Source organism: Hemicordylus capensis, chromosome 4 (assembly GCF_027244095.1).
Source record: "Hemicordylus capensis ecotype Gifberg chromosome 4, rHemCap1.1.pri, whole genome shotgun sequence".
NCBI classification, from domain to species: Eukaryota; Metazoa; Chordata; class Lepidosauria; order Squamata; family Cordylidae; genus Hemicordylus; species Hemicordylus capensis.
In genome coordinates, this window is record NC_069660.1 from 208927688 (window position 1) to 208949611 (window position 21924).

Below are 21924 nucleotides of genomic sequence, written 5' to 3' on the forward strand. Positions count from 1 at the left end.
TTCCACAAGAGGCAGATCCCTCTTCAGGGCCAAAATCAGGCCTCCTAGCCATACATATTGGGGCAGACAAGCTCTGTATAAGCCTCCTGGCAAGGAGCAGTCTATCTTGAGCTACCTCTTGAACCTCTCAGAACATCTCTGGGCCCCAAGAAGACTGGCCATAGAGCCTTTTCTGTGGCTGGGTTTGACCCAAAGACACTTTTACCCAACTCTGCCCAAAGAATATTCAAAGTAAGACAACTTTATTTTCTTTTAAATCAACTTTTTATTTTTAAGCAGTAAATATGCATGCTCTATTGCTGTTTTATCTCTACATCCTATCCTATTAAAACAAATGTTTAATATTTTTAAAATAAATATGCAGCATTTTATTGCTACCTATGGATGAAGCACTGTCTGGTTTTTGTCTTCCTCTTTTTCCTCCTCAACATACAGCTCCCTTGGAGGAACCAGGATCCCCATAGTGGCTTCCACACTTTCCAGTCTGCTCTGCAGTCTTCGGAGGTCTCCCCTCAGTGCCTTGAGGTTTTGCAAACATTCCTCGCAGATGCTGAGGTGTCTTTGGCCTTGAAGGAAAGAAAACAAACAGGGTCAAGGGGCCTGTCCTCCACAATACCAGTCCCTGCACTGACTTCTAGTCCCTTTCCATGCCCAGCACAGACTTCCCATCTCTACCTTGAAAACCCTCCATGGCTATGCCCCACCCTGTCCCTCTGCACTGATCCTCCCCCCTCCCCCAACTTGCACCCCGTCAGGTTGGTTTTTGCTCCTTCAGCTTCTGTCTTCAGCCACCTGGAGGTCTCCTGCTCTCTAAAACTACTCTTTTTCTTCTCCCTCGCTGACCCTTGGGTCTGGAACCGGCACTCATGTGGGCCCATGTCTCTCTCCTATCCTTCCAATGCAACCCACCTCATCTGCGCAGCTTTTGGCTTAATGCCTCAGCAGAGGCAGCTCCATCAGCTTGAACTGAATGCCCCTTATGCTTTCCTCCTCTTCCTCACTTCTCTCTCCAAAGCCAAACTTTAGACTGTATGCTCCTGGTGGCCGGGAACTTTTGCCCATGTACACTTACGATGCTATAAGGAGGCTTATGATAAGCACAATTGTATGTCATCCTCCTTGGTTTCTTGTTTCAGCCCAGCTTGAACTCAAAAGGGCTGATATTAGCATTCATATTATTAGCATTCATGAATTTAATATTCACATTCTGCTCTTCCTCAAGCAGCTCAGGAAGGTATACATGGTTATTTTTTCCCTCCTAACAACCCTAAAAGTTAAGTTAGACTGCGGGACAAGTGACTGGCCCAAAGTCACCCAGCGAGGTTCATGGCTGGATGAGAATTCAAACCCGGGTCTCCCTGGTCCTAAGGAGGTACAGTTTAAATACATACATATCGTTCCCCCGCTTGTCCCACCTCAACTTCCCTCTCCTTCCTCTATTGCTTGCCCATCTCTGTTTTTAGACTATAAGTGTTTTAGATTGTAAAACAACAATGAGGATGGAAAAGGGGTGCTGCCTCTGTGAGACTTACGGTCATTCAGCTGATGGAACTGCAAATCCATCAAACTCTCCAGGATTTCTTTTACATTGCTGAGTTCCAGCTCTAGAGGATGTGGGGAAGGCGGAGGAGGGGAAGAGGGATGCAGGAGGAAAGAAGAGGTGGAGGTGGAGGGTGGGATGGAGCCAACTTCCAGCGAGGCAGAAGATGATAATGGACCAGACCCAGGGGAGCGGAGAAGAAGCAACAGGTGGTCAGACGCAAACGCTGGCATACTACCTCACCCGCCATCACTTGCCCTCACTGCTCACCATGAGAAGCTGGAAGGGATCCTGGCACTGAAGTTGCCTCATTGAGTTCTCCCTCCAGAATATCAGTGTGGATGCGAGGTCCTGAAAGGGATCCTGGCACTGAGGTTGCTTCATTGGACTCTTCCCCCAGAATGTCGTTGGTGATGCAAGGTTCTGGAAGGGATCTTGGCACTGACATCTCCTCATTGAGCTCTTGCTCCAGAATATCAGTGGGAACGTGAGGTTCTGGAAGGGATCCTGGCACCGACGTTCCCTCATTGAGCTCTTCCTCCAGAATATCTGTGGGGACGCGAGGTTCTGGAAGGGATCCTAGCATTGAGGTTTCCTCATTGAGCTCTTTCCCCAGAATGTCAGTGGGGACATGAAGTCCTGGAAGGGGTCCTGGCACCAAGTTTGCCTCATTGGGCTCTTGCCCCAGAGGGTCCCCCAGAACATGGTGCAACATGAGTCCCCCAGGACATGGAGCAACATGGGTCGGATTTCTGGGATGACCTGAAAGAGAGGAAATAAAGCAGGAATCTGGAAATGAGGATGGCCCATAGCCCTGATAGAAATTGCCTCCCCTTTCTGCCTAGGTTAACCAGTGCAGCCTGGGATTGTGGGTGAGGTGGTCCACCCAAGGAAACAAGCAAGGGATGAAGAGGAATACATTGCATAGCACTGGCAAGACAGCCCTCACCAACTACGCTTCAGAAGGGAGTGCAATGGCCAGGCTCTATCTGCTGAACATACCAATGCAGCTGCCTTCTACCAAGTCATACCCCTGGTTCACTTTGCCCTACTCTGGCTGACAGCCGCTCTTGGGCAGAAGCCTTTTCCTAGCTAGCTAAAATCCTTTAACAGAAGATGAAGAAGACTCAACCCAAGACCTTGTACATGCAAAGCACCTGTTCCACTACTGGACTATGGGCCCTCCCATACCTGTGAGGAAAGAGGCTTCTCCTTTGAGCAGAGTGGGAGCTGATGGTTCACATGGACTAAACAATGCATTTGCTCTCTGGCTGAAGCAACAACCCCCAGTTACAGCCTTTTGACCTATGTGCGGGGGTAGGGGTGGGGCTTGAAAATCTGCCTGGATGCCATAAGTTGAAGCATAGCTATGATCTGAGGAATGCAGGCCCAGCTCTGAGGGGCAGAAAACTGGGGTCAGAGAAAGAAAGAGTCTCTTTGGACTGATCTCAGAGCTCATTGGCCAGGAAATGTTGCCCTTGTTTGCAGGTGATCCTCCATTTCCATCTTGACCCATGTAATTGTCAAAAAAAGAGATGCTTTGGAAACAAGACACCAGCATTCTTTAGCTTCCTCTTCTCCAAGGCAGGGGAACAAGGCCCAGAGGATGTCTTGGGGCTGGGTGTGGGCAAAAGGTTCTTGCAGGGCTTTTCAAGAAGTGCACCACCTCCAAGGGAGAATTACCAAACCTGCCTGCCTGCTGCCACAGCCCCTTCCCCATCTTCTCCTAGAAGGGAGGGTATCCAGATGTGACTTGCCCAGGCCCCCTGGTCTCCTCCAACACTTTTGGCTGCAACAAGTGCCAGCAGCAAAGGATAGAGGTGCATGAACCTGCCCTCCTGCCATTCATCCATCAGATGGACGTCTGCCTATCTCTCTCCATTGTCAAAGTGAAACAGGTCTCCAAGGAGACACTCCCTGGGGGGGTTGAGGAGCCCTGAGAAGAAGCATGCACTCTCGTCATCCACTTACCAGTCTGTGCCCCCTCTTCATCTTCATCCCTGCAGAAATAAGGAGAAACATTCTTAGTAGCGAATCACAGGAAATTGAGGCATCCCCCCAGTAATCCTAGGGGGTGCTGTGCCATCCCAAGCATGCCCTCACCCATAATCCTTCTAGAAGGCCCTGCTAATTTTGGATGATTCAATACTTGGGAGCAGTGAAATAGCAATACTTGCTATTGAAAGTCACTCACTACATTTTGCTCAGATTGTTCTCACTTGGGGATTGACTGGTTGACAGGGCAGGGGGCAGACCCACTCTCGTAGTTTATAGATATGAGACCAGCTTTCCCACCCCTCTCCAGAGAAGATTTTCAACTTTTTAAAAAGCCCCACCCCAAAAAAGGGGGACACTTCAGCTAAAAGAACATACATACGGTTTTGGTTTTTAAAATTTGAATAAGAGGGTTTAAATTTGTGACAACTCGTATCCCCACCTGTATTATCCCCAGACTATGGGAAACACCTATATCGGGCAGCAGCAATATAGGAAGCTGCTGAAAGGCATCATCTCACACTGTGCGGGAGATGGCAATGGTAAACCCCTCCTGTATTCTACCAAAGGCAACCACAGGACTCTGTGGTCACCAGGAGCTGACACCGACTCAATGGCACACTTTTACCTGGGTTTGGGCTATGTCAGAACAACCCCCACCCCCTCCACCCCCATCCCTTTAGCTGGCCACACCAGAGCCAAAAGCATTAAGAGGAGTCAAGAGGGGGGAAAGCAACTCACTTTGGTTCTGCCTCTGGGTGAGACCTATGGGAACATGAAAGAAGAAAAGGTTAGGCGTGTTCTTGGAAATAACATGGGGGTGCTGGCAGAGGGCAGCTTTTGAAGTCGGCTTCAACTGGTGGGCAGGATTCCCCCCCCCAAAAAAACACCCAAGTGGGCCCACCCAGCCAGTAGCTCCTGGGTGCTACAGTTTCACAGGTCTAGGACCTGTAAGCTTAAAAAATACAGTGGAAATCAGCCCAGCAAGGGACCTTCGAGGGCCACCTGCATTTCAAGGAGAAGCTGTGTGGTGTGAATACTGGTGGTGAACTTGTGACCACTGAAGTTCACATAGGGAGCACAACCGCATGTAAAACAATGGAAGGGCATCTTTAAAAACCAAGTCCAGGCAGCCATTAGATTTTGCTTCCCCATCATGCCGGAGACTTACCTACAGTTCACCCACGACCAGCAGCCACCCATCCTGACAGCTGAGATGATAAGCTGATGATAAACTGACAGCCAAAGACAGCCAACTTATCAAAGATGCTGCAGCTTATCTAGAATGCTGCCAAGTGAGCCTCCTGCAGAATCCTCACAGGTCTCCAAGGGGAACCATGATGGCAGAATTCTGTGGCTGATTGTGAGATCGCAAGATCAGTTACTGGCCACGCTGGTTCTGGTTTGAATCCAAACACTGTCTTGGTTGTGCAGCTCAGTGTCAAAGCACCAGGGGAGAGTCACCCCTGTCCCGCCCTCCCTGCACCCCACATGTTTTCCACCTAATCACTTGCTGAAGTCCCTTAGCTAGGAAATCCCTCTACATCACATTTAGCACTAAGGCCCGTCTCTGTTCAGAATACACAAAAAAGAAAGCCAATTAACTTGTGGAACTAGGTGTGGTGATGATCCCTGGCTTAGATGGGTTTGAAAGGGGGTTAGAAACATTCATGGAGGAGGAGAGGCCCCTCTGTGGCGACAGAGGTGTATCTAGGGAAAATAGCGCCTAGGGCAAACACTGAAATTGCGCCCCCTGTCCAAGCATCTGACACCCATCTTTCAGATAACTTTACCATAATATCAGCTGAAAAATACAAGTCAGGCTCATTAATCTTTTAATCTTTCAAAAACTATTTTAGCAGTGGTCTTAGCCAGACCAAAAAATGCTGGAAAACTACAAATTTCAGTATGCTGGGGCTCATGAAATACCCAAATACTATGTGGAGGTGTACTTGGAAAACTAAACAGAAGTGCCTGTCTAATTCTCTACTATGTATTGTAGCATCACCATTACATAAGTTTTAAAAATAAATGGAGAATTTGACTTTTCCCAGATACTCTGAAAATAATTAAAGGATATGCAGAGTAAACTGTGTCACTGCTTGGAATATATTCTAGTCTTTCAGAAAGACAGTTAAAATGAGAGAAAGAGAGCAAGAAACTTCCAGTGGGCCTTAATATTAAGGATTTCACACTGATTCAAAGACAAATTCACCATTAATAGCCATATTAGCAAGACATCACATTTAACTCACTTATCACAAGAAGCAAAGTAAGAGCAAATGAATACAATCCTAGCTCATAAGCATCAGCTCAGTATTCACAAGCCCTGATTCTCTCTACATAGTGCCAATCTGAATATGTGTACAGTGACTTATATTATATATTATTATTATTTTTTTACCTGTAGCCCCTTCAGGGGGCTTCCTAAAGGCTGGGGAGTTTGCAAAAGTTCCTCCCCCCCACTGGCCTCTAGGGCCTCGCAGGGACCATTTGAGCATGTGCAGTGACCATTTTTACTTTTTTTTTTTAATGGCCACTGAAAACAAAATGGCCATCATGCATGCTCAAATGGTCTCTGCAAGGCCTGGCATGACCTAGGGCCTCACAGAGGCCATTTGAGCATGCACAGTGGCCATTTTGTTTTTGGCAGCCTTAAAAAAAAAATTACAAAATGGCGCCCCCCTTCAAGTGGCGCCCAGGGCACGTGCCCTGCCTGCCCTACCCCTAGATACGCCCCTGCTGGAGCCTCATTTCTAAAGCCATCATCGTATAACAGACTGTACAAAAGTCTTTACACCTTATATGGTGTGGAAGTTAAGATGGGCACCTTAACTTGCCAACTTCCTTTTTTTTAGAACATGAGTGAAAATGTAAAGCAGCTTAACTCTCATTTTAAACTGAAGGTTTTTAGATTACTGAATGTCCAGGTAATTTAAAAAGGGAAATCTGATTAGACCCTATGGGAATGAGCTTACCCAAAACACAAGGTAGAACTTCCTGATGATGAACACCAAAAGCTTTGTAAAACTTTCAGCTAAGATAAAGTCACACCCCACCCCAGACAAAAACCACAACTGAATGAAATTAGTGGATTCAATAATAGTGACAGTGTGATCCCACTCACGATTATTCAATAGTGAATAAAGACACAACAAGAAGCAGGTAATGTGTGTTTACTTTAAATCTGTACTTCATTTTGTCCTTTTTCTTTTTAAAAAAAAACCCACACAAGCAAACAAATGATTTAAAAACCGTGTCCAAAACTACAGATTATCTTCCCAGAAATTTCCCATAAGCCTCACAGTTCATTTGCTTGATTTAATTTCCTTCATGATGGTGTTAGCAGCAAAATAGTGAAAAAGTTTTACACAAGCAACATAGCCATTCACTCACACAGATATATGCACGCACAGGCACACAAACACAAAGCGACACAGGCACACGCACAGCAACATACACACAACAGACACACGCACACAGAGTCACACATGCACATGCATGCGCGTGCACACAAGCACTCTCATACACACACCTCACCTTTCCAGCATGCTCCTCATCCCAACAAGCCAATGTTCCCTGCCAGCTGCTCCACCCCCAGGGATCAGATGGCTTCCGCATATGTGTGGTCTGCACATGTGGAGAGGCCATCTGAGCCCTGGGGGTGGAGGCCAGAGCAGCCAGAAGGGAACGTCAGATTGCCGGGACCAAGGTGAAGCACACGTCTCAAATACTTGCCAGCTGCCCCACCAACGGGGCTCAGATGGGCTCTGCGCATGTGCAGAGTCCTCACATGCATGGAGTCCATCTGAGTCCTGGGGGTGGAGGCTGGTGCAGCTGACAGGGAACGCTGGCTTGCCAGGCCGGGATGAGCAGCGAGTGAGAGTAGAGGGCGGGAGTGCAGCAGCGGGCAGCAAGTTTGGGGCAGTGAGTCAACAGAACGGTAGGTGGAAGCAGCAGGCAGGAGCGTGGCAGTGGGCAGCAAGGTTGGGGTGGCAAGTTAGCCACATGTTTTTTGTGGGCAGCACTGTGGGCACTGTAATCTCAAACTTGCTACTGCACAGCCTGCTTGCACTAAAAATGCATTTTTCTGCATTTTAAAATCTAACTTTGAGGATCAGTTGTAAAACAACGATCAGTTGGGTCCCAGGGGGATATACAAAAGGCCCTTTCTGGCATGCAGTATAAAATTATGCAAATGGACTGCAAAATCATTTAAATAGCACTTCCTCAGTCAGAGAGGAGGCAATGGCAAACCCCTCCTGTATTCTACCAAAGACAGCCACAGGGCTCTGTGGTCTCCAGGAGTCAACACCAACTTGACGGAACACTTTACCTTTCACAGTCCAAAAAAAATGTCACCAACCCTTAGACCCCTGTTCAAAAGAGGAAAAGCTTAAACTGCTCTATCTAAGCCATTTCCCAATGGAACTTTATAAAATTTACAGGCGAGGTGTCTCTTGTCACCTAGTGAATGTGTGCTGTGGGCCAGGCAGATCGGACAAAATGGTTTTGACTGTATAAACAACAGAATGTTCAGGGACCATAATGGTGGAACATTGAAAACACTCTCCAGCTTAACTATAATGGCACAATTGTGCCAGTATAATAAGCATTGTATTTAGCAGGGAATATTCTCTTCAGATTTCCCCCCACCCTCAATAATTTGCTTATGTGAGAGCTGTGGGTGTGTTTTATTCATATGAGACAATTTACCAAAAGAAAAGGCTTAAAAAACAAAACCAGCTGTCTCTCTACTATTTATCTTCTTCTGCAGTGTGTTGCCCCAGAGTGTGCTTTAGAAAACACCCTCCATTCATAATGGGTGATGGTGAAGCCCAACGGTGATCAACATGAACCTGACCCAGACCCTGACGTACACACAGTTTTGATTGATATGTGCTTCCCTTTGATAGTGTTGAACATCTCCATCCTTCCTAAAAACTCAAATTAGTATGCAGAAACAATATGGGATTATTTATATCAGGGGTAGGCAACTTTAAGAACATAACAGCCCTGCTGGATCAGACCTAAGGCCTATCTAGTCGAGCATCCTGTTTGACACCATGGCCCACAAGATGCTTCTGAGAAGCCCACAGGCAAGAGGTGGATGATGGCATGCCCTCTCTCTTGCTGTTGTTCCCCTGCAATGTATTTAGAGGCATCTTGCCTCTGAGGCTGGAGGTGGCCTAAAGGCACCAACTAGTAGCCATTGATTGACTTGTCATCCATGAAATTGTCCAAGCCCCTTTTAAAGAGCTGGTCTTGTGGTAGCAAGCATGACTTGTCCCATTAGCTAAGCAGGGTCCGCCCTGGTTGCATTTGAATGGGAGATCACATGTGAGCCCTGTAAGATATTCCCCTCAGGGAATGGAGCTGGTCTGGGAAGAGCAGAAGGTTCAAAGTTCCCTCCCTGGCTTCTCCAAGATAGGGCTGAGAGCGATTCCTACCTGCAAGCTTGGAGAAGCCACTGCCAGTCTGTGAAAACAATACTGAGCTAGATAGACCAATGGTCTGACTCAGTATATGGCAGCTTCCTATGTTCCTATAGACATCCAAGATTGTCGCCATCACCATATCCCGATGACAATTATAGAGAGCCAAGGTTGCCTACTAGGGATGTGCACGAACTGGTCTGAATGTCTGGCAGTTTGGCCATTTCAAAGGTGTCACTGTCTTTTAAAATGGTCCTTGCTGCCTCGATTCCTCCTTGCCACCCCAGTGCCTCCTCGGGCCGGAAGTGGCCAGAAGTGGCTGGTGTACATGTGCATGTGCACACGTTGCTTGCATACACGATGTGCACACAAGCAGTAGGCACTTCCAGCCACTTGCAGTCCGAGGAGGCACCAGGGCAGCAAGGAAGTATGCTACCACTTCGCTGGACTGTTTTAAAAGACAGCGCTAGTGGGGAAAACATGGTGGGAGGGGTAAGAGCAACCTCCCCCATCCTTAAAGATACCCCCGCACACACCTTTGAACCAGCAGGCGCTGGTTCCGTGCAAACCACTATTGCCTACACCTGATTTACTGTATATTCTGCAATAGAGCAGTTGGGGAGCAGTTATAGTGACTACCTAATAATTTCATCAGATGACTTCAGTGCAAGGATTGGGACTGGTGATGTTACAGATTACTGATTGCAGCTGGAGAAAGATGATATATTCTTTCCTCTGCACTGTAATTTGAAAGAACACTAAAATCAATTTATCCAGTATCCATCGATGAAAACATATTATAAATCCATCTACATATCGTTAAATGGGGAGGGACCAAATTACAAAAGCCGAAATTATACATTCATTTCAACTTCTGGAGTTAGTAAAGGTGACTACACACATATGCCTTCTGATAATGTTGTAAGTTATGAAGTCTTATTTGGTCATGGTGACCACCAAACAAATAAAGTTGGCTTCATATAGACAACTGCGATAAAACCCAATCCTGGGCACACTGACTGACATCCAGACTAAATGCCATGAAAGCACAACATTTTCCATGGTGGTGGGGTTGGGGGGAGATTTTCAGTGACTCCCCTCCCTCTGCTGGTGCCTGTACCTCCCAAAAATATGTCTCTGAGGGTCTCTCAACCCTCAGGAACATATTTTTAGGAGGCACAAAGAGAGCAGAGATTGCTAAAAATTGCACTCATGTGTCAGAAAACACTGGCTGACATCCTGATAACAAGGTCATGAGAGTGACATACAGAGCCTCTGATAAACTTACTACGCTTGAGGATATGGGAACATAGGTAGGTAGCTGCCTTATACCAAATCAGATCATTGGCCCATCTAGCTCAGTATTGTCTATACTGACTGGCAATGGCTTTCCAAGGCTTCAGGCAGGCGTCTCTGGGACTTTCAGCATGCAAAACAGATGCTGCTTTACTGAGCTACAGTCTCATTCCTATGGGGACAATGGCCTACATGTTCCACAGTGTTACACCGGTGGTTCCAATCAGCCAATGTTAATCTGTGCATCTGAGGAGGCACTAGCCGTCTTCTGCAAGAGCACAATGTGCAAATACTTAAAATTGTGCACCTGCACTTTAGGAGTGCAACTTTCATTGGAAACAATGTAAACTGCACTCCTGAAATGCTAGTGAGCAGCTTTTAAGTATTCGCACATTGCACTCTTGCAGAAGACCACCAGCACTTCCTTTTATGCCCACAGCAGTGCCGAACAATCGGAAACTCCAGTGTAACACTGTGGAACGTATTTCTTGTACACCTTCCAAAGTGCTACACACCAGAGATGGGTCTCACCATTAATCAGCAGCTGATTGGGTTAAAAGTCAATGTCCATTCAGGAAATATATGCTGAATGAATCAGGAAAATATGGCTTATGAGTGTGATGTTCATGGAAAACCAACTACATTACATTACAATGCGGTGCGAAAACTGGCTGTATCATGCAATCAGAGTGGAAGGAATATGGTGGAAGACCATTTTTGCAAAAGTATAGCACTGGCTGGCACTTTTCCACCTACAGGCTTGATTTACGTTGGTGTCTGAAAAATAATAAGTCATACATCTGCCCACTTGAGACGCAGCCACATACATGCAGGAAACCACTATCACGTGTCTTTGCTTTTGACAAAGCATGTATCCTGGTTTCATATCATGAACAAGAACTGCTTGATGCTGAAATATGACAAAGGACACAAGATGCACCTATTGTGACCAGGGGCATCAAATCAGCGGCCACTACTCTGGGTTGTGTGCCTCAGCCTCTGCTTCAACAAGCTTTTGCATAGCTAACTGTAGGCTCTTTCTTTTGCACTAGAGAGCTGGTCTTGTAGTAGAAAGCATGAACTGTCCCCTTTGCTAAGCAGGGTCTTCCCTGGTTTGCATATGAATGGGACACTGCATGTGAGAACCATAAGATATACCCCTTAGGGAACGGGGCCTCTCTGGGAAGAGCACCTTCATGCTTGCATGCAGAAGTTCCCAAGTTCCCTCCCTGGCATCTCCATGATAGGGCTGAGGGAGACTCCTGCCTGCAGCCTTGGAGATGCCACTGCCAGTTTATGTAGACAATAATGTAGACAATAATGATGGTCTGACACAGTATAAGGCAGCTTCCTATGTTCCTAACAGCAAATAAGAAAACCAGCAGACAGTGCACCAACTTGCAAGGCCCACAACACCAATGAAGGGAAGAGTTGTAGGTGCCAATTGTTGGCACAAAAGTGGCTTTTCATTGGGGGACATTTAGCTCACCATAGATGGATTTAGGAGTTAAAACTTGCACAGCATCAAAAATGTTAGTAATTAATCATGATATATGGTTTCCTTAACAATTTGTGAAAGTCTGTGTTGACTACCTATTATTTGGAGTTCAGTACATATTCTTGTATTGAGTTCAGTACCTATTTCTGCTTGAAGCAACCAATACTGCTGTTTCAAACTGAAAATAATAACAAGATTTATAAAGGAATAGAACTGGTGTTCAATATTCTGCATGCAAAAGCAGGGGGAAGCATCTCTCAAAACAATCTGTGCAGCACATTGTGAAAGTCGGTCTTCAGGGACTGGGTATTGTGAAACACACTTTTTTCTGCCACCACACACATTGATTTGTTTGGGGACACTTTCCTACTCCTAACTGCAATGGAATTTGCCTTGGGAGAGTAAATACACCCCACTGTACAATTTGTGTAAGTTTTTTTGTTTGTCTTACGAAGGCTAACAGAAGATCAACTAATCACAGACACCATATCTATAGGGGATCCTGAATTAGTGGGCACCAGATGATTAAAACTGGATGGCACCACAGCAGGAGTCATTAGCATTCTTTTCTCCTCTGATGATATTTTACAATTACATGTCTCATTTCGTAGCTCAGTGACTCCACTGCAAAATATTTTCCTGCTTTTAAACAGACAATATGATTGGTTCCATAAGGACAAAATTAAACAGTGCTGTCAAGACAAACACTAAATATTGCTGCATGACTAGGTGTGTGTGTGTGTGTGTGTGTGTGTGTGTACACACACACATATATATATAGCACAGTACCTCCAGTGACTGTTGTTGCTGGTGTCTATCTTATGATTCTTTTTTGATTATGAGCCCTTTGGGGACAGGGACCCATCTTATTTATTTATTATTTCTCTGTGTAAACTGCCCTGAATAATTATATATATTCCCCTCTTTTAATTTTTCCCCTCTAGCTAAACCAATTAGTATACAATCCTAAATCTTCAAATTTAATAGATTTGAAGACAAAAATATCAAAAAAAAATGCTATGGGGGGCAATGTCTCAAACACATGTATGGTTCACCTTGAATTTTGTCATTGAAACTAAGGACAACTTTATATTTTGGAAATTAGTTAATAATGGCTGTTGAGTCTTTAGCAACCCTATGACAGTGGATGTAATGAATACTCAAAAATAAGATTTGCACGATATTTTCAACAAGATAGTAATTGATTCAAAAGCTCAAAGTATTAACTGTGAACTATCTCAGTTGTAGCCATTGCCCCTTGCTATCATCAAGGAGGTGGAAAGTTTGATCATGCAGCTTGCTATTATTAAGGCCTCAGGTGAGGATGGTGTACCTAACAAGGTCTCTAAATGTAACTTGCAATTTTGGACAGCAGTTATTGTCAGGCTTTTTGGTTTCATCAAATTAACATGAGGCATAGTTATAAGGGGAGGGGCTGTCACTCAGAAGCAGAGCACATGCTTTGCATGCATAGAGTCCAGGGAGGGGCAAAGTTGGCCCTGCAGATGTTGAACCAGCGGCGGTTGGTGCAGGCACCACCAGGGGGTGGCGGGAGACACCGTTAAGTGTAAATTAGTAGATGCTTACCTCCCATACTGACCACCTTAATTGGCGCAACGGGGAAATGCTTGACTAACAAGCAGAAGGTTGCCGTTTCAAATCCCCGCTGGTACTATATTGGGCAGCAGTGATATAGGAAGATGCTGAAAGGTAGGAGGAGGCAATGATAAACCCCTCCTGTATTCTACCAAAGAAAACCACAGGGCTCTTTGGGTGCCAGGAGTTGAAATCAACTTGACGGCACACTTTACTTTACTACCTCCCGTACTGCCGCACCTGAAAGCTCTTACCAGCAGTGGTGTGCTGCCCAGCACCCTCTGCGGTGGAGGATCGGCTCCACCACTCAGCTGGCGGAGGCCATTTGTGTGAGCAGAAAATGGCCTCCATGCATGTCCGGAGACCAGCTGAGTGGCAGAGTCGATCCTCTGCTACAGTAGGTGCTGGGCAGCGTGCCACTGTTGGTAAGAGCTTTCAGGTGCGGCAGTACAGAAGGTAAGCACCTAGTAATTTACACTTAAAGGTGCCTCCCATTGCCCCCTGGGCAGCGCCCACACCAGCTGCCACTACGTTGAACTACAATTCTCTTCATCCCCAGCCACATGGGAGTTGTAGTTCAACAACATGTGGGCCAAGTCTGCCCACATTTGATATTGTCAGTCCCTAGTATCTTTGGAGATCTTAGGAAGCAGGCTCTGAAGAACATATGAAGCTACCTGATATTGACTCAGACAATTGGTTTGTCTAGTCCAGTACTCTCTACTCTGACTGGCAGGGGCCTTCAAGGGTATCAGGTCTTTCCTAGCTCTGTTACCTGAGATCTAGAGATGTTTTATATTAGGCAGTTTGTAAATCAGATCTAATAAATAAATAAATAAGATAAAATGGCAAGGATTGAACCTGAGATCTTGGGTCTCTTACCTGAGATCCATGGTGAGATGATGTCAAGGATTGAACCTGAGATATCCTGAATCCAAAGCACATTCTTGCCCACTGAGCCACAGGCTTTTCCAAGGACAGATCTTAGAGAGAGCCTAGGGACTTATTTTCAGGAGGCACAGGGAACTGTAGAGGGAAGAGAACATCAACAAAAGCACACATATACACACACACCAGTTGCACATGCAGAACATTTCTCACCCAGCGCAATGTTAGTCTGGATGTCAGCTGCTGTTAAGCATTCCCAGGGCTACACCACGAGATCACAAATGGGAATGTTTCCACTCAAAATGAAGTTCTACTTGTATATATTTCATCATTAGAGCAAATCCATGCATTTTTCTGAAGGACAAGCTACCTAAGAAAGTGAGCACTTAACAGTTACAATCTACAAGGCAGACTTCTTGGTTTTGGAGAACAGCAAATATTTTTCAGACCTACGACTTTCTCTACTAACTCTTTTCTCAATGTAAAGATGCCTCTACAAAAATTGAGCATGAGAAGAGACTGTAGGATATATTTACCCAAGGGAACCTTTCTGTTTCATCAAACTCTAGTTGCCCCTCTGGTATGTACTCATAAAGTTCCAACATGATTTGAGCAAATTCCCATTGAGAAAAACATTTACTCTCCTTAGACTGCAGCAAACACGCTCAGCAGTTTTAAACAGGGGATAAAGACACATATCCCCTTAAAGGGCAAAAGTACTACAAAATACATTTAGCACCTTAAAGAAAGTAAGCTTATGAGATCACCCAGCATTGGGGAGGGGGGGTTGGGGGGTGTCCCCTGTGGGTATGCCCCCCACTCCATCAACTTCACAGTGTCTGGACCAATATGAACCAAATTGGGTACAGTTGTAGAGACACATAGGGACACCTCAACAGAGTTAGTTTGTGATGATGTCATCCACCCCAATTCAAGATGGCAGATGCGTAAACATTTGAGGCACAAGTGGGCTAACTTGTGAACCACCTAACCAATTTGAATCAAATTTGGTACAGTTTGTTTCTTTGTTTATTGATATATCACCCTTCCAAAAATGGCTCTGTTGTAGGGAGTGACACATACAGTGTAGTTTGTGATTATATCATCCACCCCGTTCAAGATGGTGGACGTGGGGACATTTGAGGCGCAAGTGGGCTAACTTGTGAATCGCCTAACCAATTTGAAACAAATTTGCTACAGCTGTAGGGACAATAGGGATGACTCAAGGGCATAGTTTGTAGTGATGTTATCCACCCTGATTCAAGATAGCAGATGCATAAATGTTTGAGGCATGAGTGGGCGAACTTGTGAACTAACCAATTTTAACCAAATTGGCTACAGGTGTAGGGACACATAGGGATGCCTCAATGGTGTAGTTTGTGATTATGTCATCCACCCCAGTTCAAGATGGCAGACATGTGATGGCAGCCTTGGTTTAAGGCTGAAAAGGGCTAACTTGCGCGGATGGCAATTATCAATTAAGATTATAGTGAAAGGAAAGTAGGCAGATTAGTTCTTACCATAACAACTTGTTGTTTCAGTGCAAGGAGGGTTCAGGATTGGGACCATGGTGTGTTGGGGCGGGAGGGACAAGATTAAAACCCCTCTCATTCTGTGCCACAGTCCTGATCCTGATCCCCCCACAACTACTGTTTAAAAAATAAGAAACTAGCACACAAGAGCCAATGATGTATTTAATATAATGTGTAGCTTGGCTCTTTGAATCAGCAGGGAAGGGATATCCCCAGAAGATATTTAATATTATTTATTTAGCTACCCTATCTCAGGAAAAGTTCAACAAAAATTTCTTCCTCTGTTAATCAAGAGATATAAACATGAATTTGTGGGGGCAGAGGGGTGGAACTGGAAAGAAAGAAACTTTCTGCTTGCAAATCATTACAAGGGGCTGATACAAAAAGTGGCTGTTTTTGTTATCATGCTAACCTAAACAGTGTCTGATGCATTCTGATATTCATTTGATAGATTATTTACCTGGAGATAGGAACATAGGAAGCTGCCTTATACCAAATCAGAGCATTGGTCCATCTAGCGCAGTATTGTCTGCACACACTGGCAGCGGCTTCTCCAAGGTTGCAGGCAGGAATCTTTCCTAGCCCTATCTTGGAGATGCCAGGGAAGGAACTTGTATCATTCTGTAGGCAAGCATGCAGGTGTTCTTCCCAACTGAATCGCGGTGGAATCTAGCAGAAAGAAAAGTGGGAATTGTATAATTCTACCATGTTACATGGTGATAAGTTTGCTATTACGTTATTACTGCCTGAATCTGTTCCTTGATAGACAATTCAGTGCAGAAAGCGTCCACTCTTGATCAAAAGTTTGAAAACTCTGTGATAGACCACTTCTATGCCCAGTACTGTCAAATGGTATATACTGTTGCAGTCTACTATCAAACACTGCCAGACACCAATATCATATATTGAAATCAAACATCATGGGATGCCATATATGGACAAATACCTGGAAGATATTCAGTAAATATTCAAGTAATTGGAAAATACTTGACATCAACCTATGCAAAGGAGAATTTGGGGGAGCTGACTCATTTCAGTTCAAGTGGGATCACCTGTTAGGGAGTCTGATGGCAGGTTCACAGCTTGAGTGTGCTCTTAGATTTGACACTGCTCCTGGATCCTACATGCCTTACCTCATCCAGACAAGGCTTCTATAACATGTTGTGGGGGTGGGGGCTACCTTTGAAGAGTTCTTAGAAACCATAGCTGGTTCAGAATATAACCAGCAGAATGATGATAGAGGTGAACTGCAGGGAACAACCATATAATGTCACTTCTTTTAAAACTCCATTGACTTCCAGTTGCATTCCAGAACAAATGGAAAGTACTGGTATTGACCTTTACAGCACTCAGTGGCCTGGGTCCAGGATACCACAGAGGCCCCTTTCTTCCATATAAACCAACCTGTACTTAAAAATCTTCTACTCTAGGTCATTCTGCCTTCTGAAGTACAATGTCCGAGGCAGGGCCTTTTCAGCCATGGCCCCAAGGTTGTAGACGTCCCTGGAGAAATCCATTCTGTTCCCTCCTTATTGGCTATTAGACATTTGGTGAAAGCCATGCTTTTCCAGAAGGCCTTGGGATTTCTTAACTTGACTGCTTCCGTTCTCTTGGGTTTTGTTATTGCTGCTTATTTAAGAGTTATTTGTTTTGCTTCTGTTGCTATTTGCTTATTGTGTGCCTTGAGATTGGCTTGTTTCTTTTTTGCTTATCGCTCCAATGTTCATTTAAATTCCACATCGGTGGGCCAAGATGTAGATCTTCCTAGCCTAAAAGACAGGATATAAAAATCACCATAGGAAAATACCCCATAAATATTCAAAATGTGGCCTACAACTGGCCTTCTGAGAAAATATAACATTTAACCTCTGGAAGAAATGATGTGCTTATCCCAGGAGCCTTCAGCATGGTAAAACTGATGTGGAGAAAGTTTCCATTCAAGACAGGACAAAGAGGTGGGAGGCAAGCTGGACATGACAGTGCAATCATACAGCATCCCTAGTGCTTTACCATGCAACTTCTGCAGTTGCTCCTCTATGCAGACTCACAGCTATCCAGAGGCCACTAGGGAGCTTTCACAAAATCTGACAATGGCAACTGAAAGCAGAGGAGGAACCAAACACTAGAAAACAGCAGGAGAGTCCAGGCTTTTCAGTCCTAGGAGACTAATGTTCTCTAGACCATAATGTATTTATTGGGGGGGGGGGAACAGGACTGATGTACACTCACTCTTTTGACAGTTCCAGATGGCAAGAAGTTTTCTTCCCCTTGTAGCTATTAGTTCCTGGCAAGGACATTTATTTGCATATTACCCTGTGCTGAACCTTGATTCCTTCCCTGCAAGGCAATAGACGGATGGCTCAGTTCTGCTGACATCAGGGGTGACACAGGAGAGCAAATGGAGAACAAAGCACTTCTGGGCCATCCAGCTCCTTCATAATATGTTGTATGGCTCTAAAGATACTGATGACTTCTAGGACTTCAGACTGCACAACTGCATGCACAATTTCACACAAGCTTCTCTTATTGCAGCACCATCATCTACCACAGTATTTTTTAACTGTGTTCCAGGGAACTCCAGGGATCTAGAGAAGTGTAAACCGAATTTCTCAATGAAGCCTCCTTCCCTAGGAGGTCAGAACTGCAGAAGCATGCTAAATGTGGTTCTAGGATGACTGCACCTATGACAAATGACAATGATGCCCAATGGGCCTGGTCAGCACATACATGAATCGAGTGTGAGCACTACAACAGGCCCCAGTACCTTCTGCACTGCAACACAAGGGTTTCCACCACAAATGACATCAGGAGCTTTTCAGCAGACATAATGATGTAGAGAGTTCTCCAGACCAGGGGCGTAACTACCATTAGGCAAGGGAAGGCGGCTGCCTGGGGCCCCCCATGCCTCGAGGGGGCCCCCAGATGCAAGTCACAAGTGAAGTGAGTGTGTGTGTGTATCAGCGAGGGGCCCATTTTAAAATTTTGTCTCTGGGCCCACTCCAGGCTCGTTACGCCCCTGCTCCAGACAAAGTAAATTTGATGACAAACCACTGGTCCTTCCCATGAAGACCATTCCCTACTCACTGAGCAATGAAGCACCTTTTAAAAGTGATGGCTGTCTTATATTTTGCAGGAGGAGAGCAACTATCCTTTTTCAGCACAGCACAGCATCCCCCTCATTGTTGCTGCTGGGCTCTACTGTATAGCATAACATACCATATTGATATGGTATTCGTATAAATTGATAAGTTGGCAATGCAATACCCATATTTAAGGTGACTCCCAAGTGCTCCCTTTAAGACCTATAAATTTATTATGTAAAAACAGATGACAAAACCATGTTAAAACATTGTTTAAAATGTTGTTAAAATAGTAATGGCACAGTGGGGAAATGAATTGACTAGCAAGCCACAGGTTGCTGGTTCTAATCTCCGCTGGTATGTTTCCCAGACTATGGGAAACATCTACATCTGGCAGCAGCAATATAGGAAGATGCTGAAAGGCATCATCTCATACTGTGCAGGAGATGGCAATAGTAAACCCCTCCTGTATTCTACCAAAGACAACCACAGGCCTCTGTGGTCAGCAGGAGTTGACATCAACTCTATGACACACTTAAAAAACAAACATACATTTTGGTGTCAAACACCATCCTCAGTGTTGTTCCTCCATCTTCTGTGGATCACCTGCTTATATTGTTCAAAACTTTAATTACACACACTCTGGCAATAATTTCAATCAACAAATGAAGTAAAAAGGTGGGGAGGGAGAAGACAAGAGTCAAAGGGAACCAAGGTCATACAGCTGTGTGTCTGTGTTCCTACATTGCATACTCCTTAGTAGCCAATATACTTCAAGGTCTCCTTTAACTCTTCCCTACCATTTACACTGGGTTTGAGTTTGTCTCTATATATTGCCTCTTTAATCTTTCTTTGAACTAAGCAACACTCCACCTCCAATATATCCCCCTTAATAGGCATAGTTATTCCCTTATGATATTTGGTCATATGTACGCAGTAGGAAAATGCTTGACTAACAAGCAGAAGGTTGCTGGTTCAGATCCCCGCTTGTGCTATATTGGGCAGCAGCAATATAGAAAGATGCTGAAAGTCATCATCTCATACGGCGTGGGAGGAGGCAACAGTAAACCTCTCCAGTAGTCTACTAAAGAAAACCACAGGGCTCTGTGGGCACAAGGAATCAAAATCAACTTGACGGACACTTTACCTTTACTAACCATGGCCTCTTTCTCTTCTCATACTTTGTATCTGCCAAGTGTTATTTAAATCTAGTGATTAACTTTCCAATATAAAACTCTCCATACTCCTTACAAGTTATTCTGTACACTACTCCTTTTAATCTACAACTCCCCTCCTCCAGTTCACATACTGAGCAATCTGTCTTGTCTTATCTCCTATCATATAACCTTGTTCTCACCAGTTGTTGTTGTTTCAACGTCTTAGCTGACTGGACCACCACATTGGCCTTAATGTCATACTTATGTAACGTTCTCGGACATTGTCTAACAAAATTGTCAGATACAAAAGGAATTTTCAAAACAGGTAAGCCAGGTACAAATTTAATTCCTGCCATTCTTCTGAAAGGAAACCTGTAGCCATTACTTTGTCCCAATGCCTGTTGGCCTTTAAAAGATCCCTATCAACGTATTTGTTTGGCCTCGCCTTCCAAGGCTTGTAAATTGTAGTTGTTTTTTAAAAGTATTTTAATTGGTTTTAAATGGTTTTAATTGTGTTTGAATTGTTTTTATATTGTTTTTAGCACTGAGTTTTGAATTGTGTGTTTTTATGTTTTTTAAAAAGTTGTTGTACACCGCCCAGAGCCTCTGGATGGGTGGTTTATAAATGTAATAAATAATAATAATGTTATAGCTCTTTCTTTTGATTATTCTTTGTATTCCTCTGATGTTACTGCTCTTTTAACTATATTTTCCATAGTGTGAGTTTTAATAATCTGTGGATGTGCTTATGTATTATTAATAATCTAATCTTTCTTTGCTGGTTTCCTATAGCACTTCATCTTGGGACGACTCCCCCTAAGATAAATTTCCATGTCCAAATATTGTAACCAACCCAGTGCATTGGGACTCTCTCTAGTTAAGCTTATACTTCCTCTCAAATATCTCATCAGCTTGTTCTCTAGACCTAGTTATAATGATTATGTCATCAATTTATCTTTTATATGGGAGTACATCCTGTTTTACATATTTCCTTTCTAGTTTATTCATATAGCTAATAATGGTACAAGGCAATTGTCCATAGCAAGTCCTTGCTCCTGGGAATAAAATTCATCATTAAATTTGAAAACATTACATTTTAAACTGCCATCCATCATTTCCCCTGTATCCCTAATTGTACATCCATAGCAATTCACCTGTCTTTTATTCATCCTCAGTAACTCAACTCAACTTTCTACCTCATTTGTTGATTGAAATTACTGCCAGAGTGTGTGTAATTAAAGTTGTGAACAATATAAGCAGGTGTTCCACAGAAGATGGAGGAACACTGAGGTTGGCATTTGATGCCAAAACATACGTTTGTTTTCACTATGCTTTTGACAACATTTTTAACTATGTTTTAACAAGGTATTGTCATCTGCTTTTACGTAATAAATTTGAAGGTCTTAAAGGACTATTTATATGGTATATAAATATTAGCAGTAGTTGTATGTCCATGTATTTTTGTTTTAAGATTGTGAGCCCTATTGAGACAGGGAACCATTGTATGTATGATGTATGTTTAAATGTGAACCACTTTAAAAACCTTTGTTGAAAAAAGTGATACATAAATATTCATCGTAGTAGTAGTAGACTGTATTGCATATCTCCAAATAGTGCATTACAGTCAAGGCTGGCTTCAGGTTTGAGAAGGTGCGTGGCAGGTGATCTCCAGTGGACTCCTTCCTACTTGGGTGATTTCTTTCCATAGTTTCTTTCATTCTTGATAGTGTAGCAGCATCAACAGTGTTACTGATGTGACTACCATCTGCTTGTCCCCCACAATATCCTGCCACTCCAGGAGGCACTGTGAGGGGAAAACATAGCAGGCAGCTGCCATTAGCTACAACAGAGAGTTCTATTATTGGTGCTCTTCCAGCACATTGCAAATGAAAGAAACCTACACCAGC

General features: G+C 44.2%; 1 protein-coding gene and 1 long non-coding RNA gene across 2 annotated transcripts; both read right to left on the reverse strand.

Annotated features, from left to right (window-relative positions):
• Positions 1–247: 247 nt before the first annotated feature.
• On the reverse strand, positions 248–14253 carry LOC128323209 (uncharacterized). Its single transcript, XM_053245932.1, has 4 exons — positions 14243–14253; positions 3512–3540; positions 1811–2302; positions 248–566 (listed from the first exon to the last, which is right to left on the reverse strand). Exons 1-4 carry the CDS (start codon positions 14251–14253, stop codon positions 379–381), a joined length of 720 nt encoding a protein of 239 aa, XP_053101907.1. The 3' UTR covers positions 248–378.
• Positions 14254–14257: 4 nt separating this feature from the next.
• On the reverse strand, positions 14258–18096 carry LOC128324268 (uncharacterized). Its single transcript, XR_008306758.1, has 4 exons — positions 18010–18096; positions 17185–17549; positions 16241–16449; positions 14258–14386 (listed from the first exon to the last, which is right to left on the reverse strand). It is a non-coding gene; the product is annotated as an uncharacterized LOC128324268 (long non-coding RNA).
• Positions 18097–21924: the final 3828 nt, after the last annotated feature.

Coding starts and splice junctions, on each gene's coding strand:
- LOC128323209 (XM_053245932.1), bottom strand. Junction 2,303..3,511: donor TGAAGAGGGGGCACAGACTG/GTAAGTGGATGA, acceptor CCTCTCTTTCAG/GTCATCCCAGAAATCCGACC. Junction 567..1,810: donor ATCCCTTCCAGCTTCTCATG/GTGAGCAGTGAG, acceptor CTTTCCTTCAAG/GCCAAAGACACCTCAGCATC.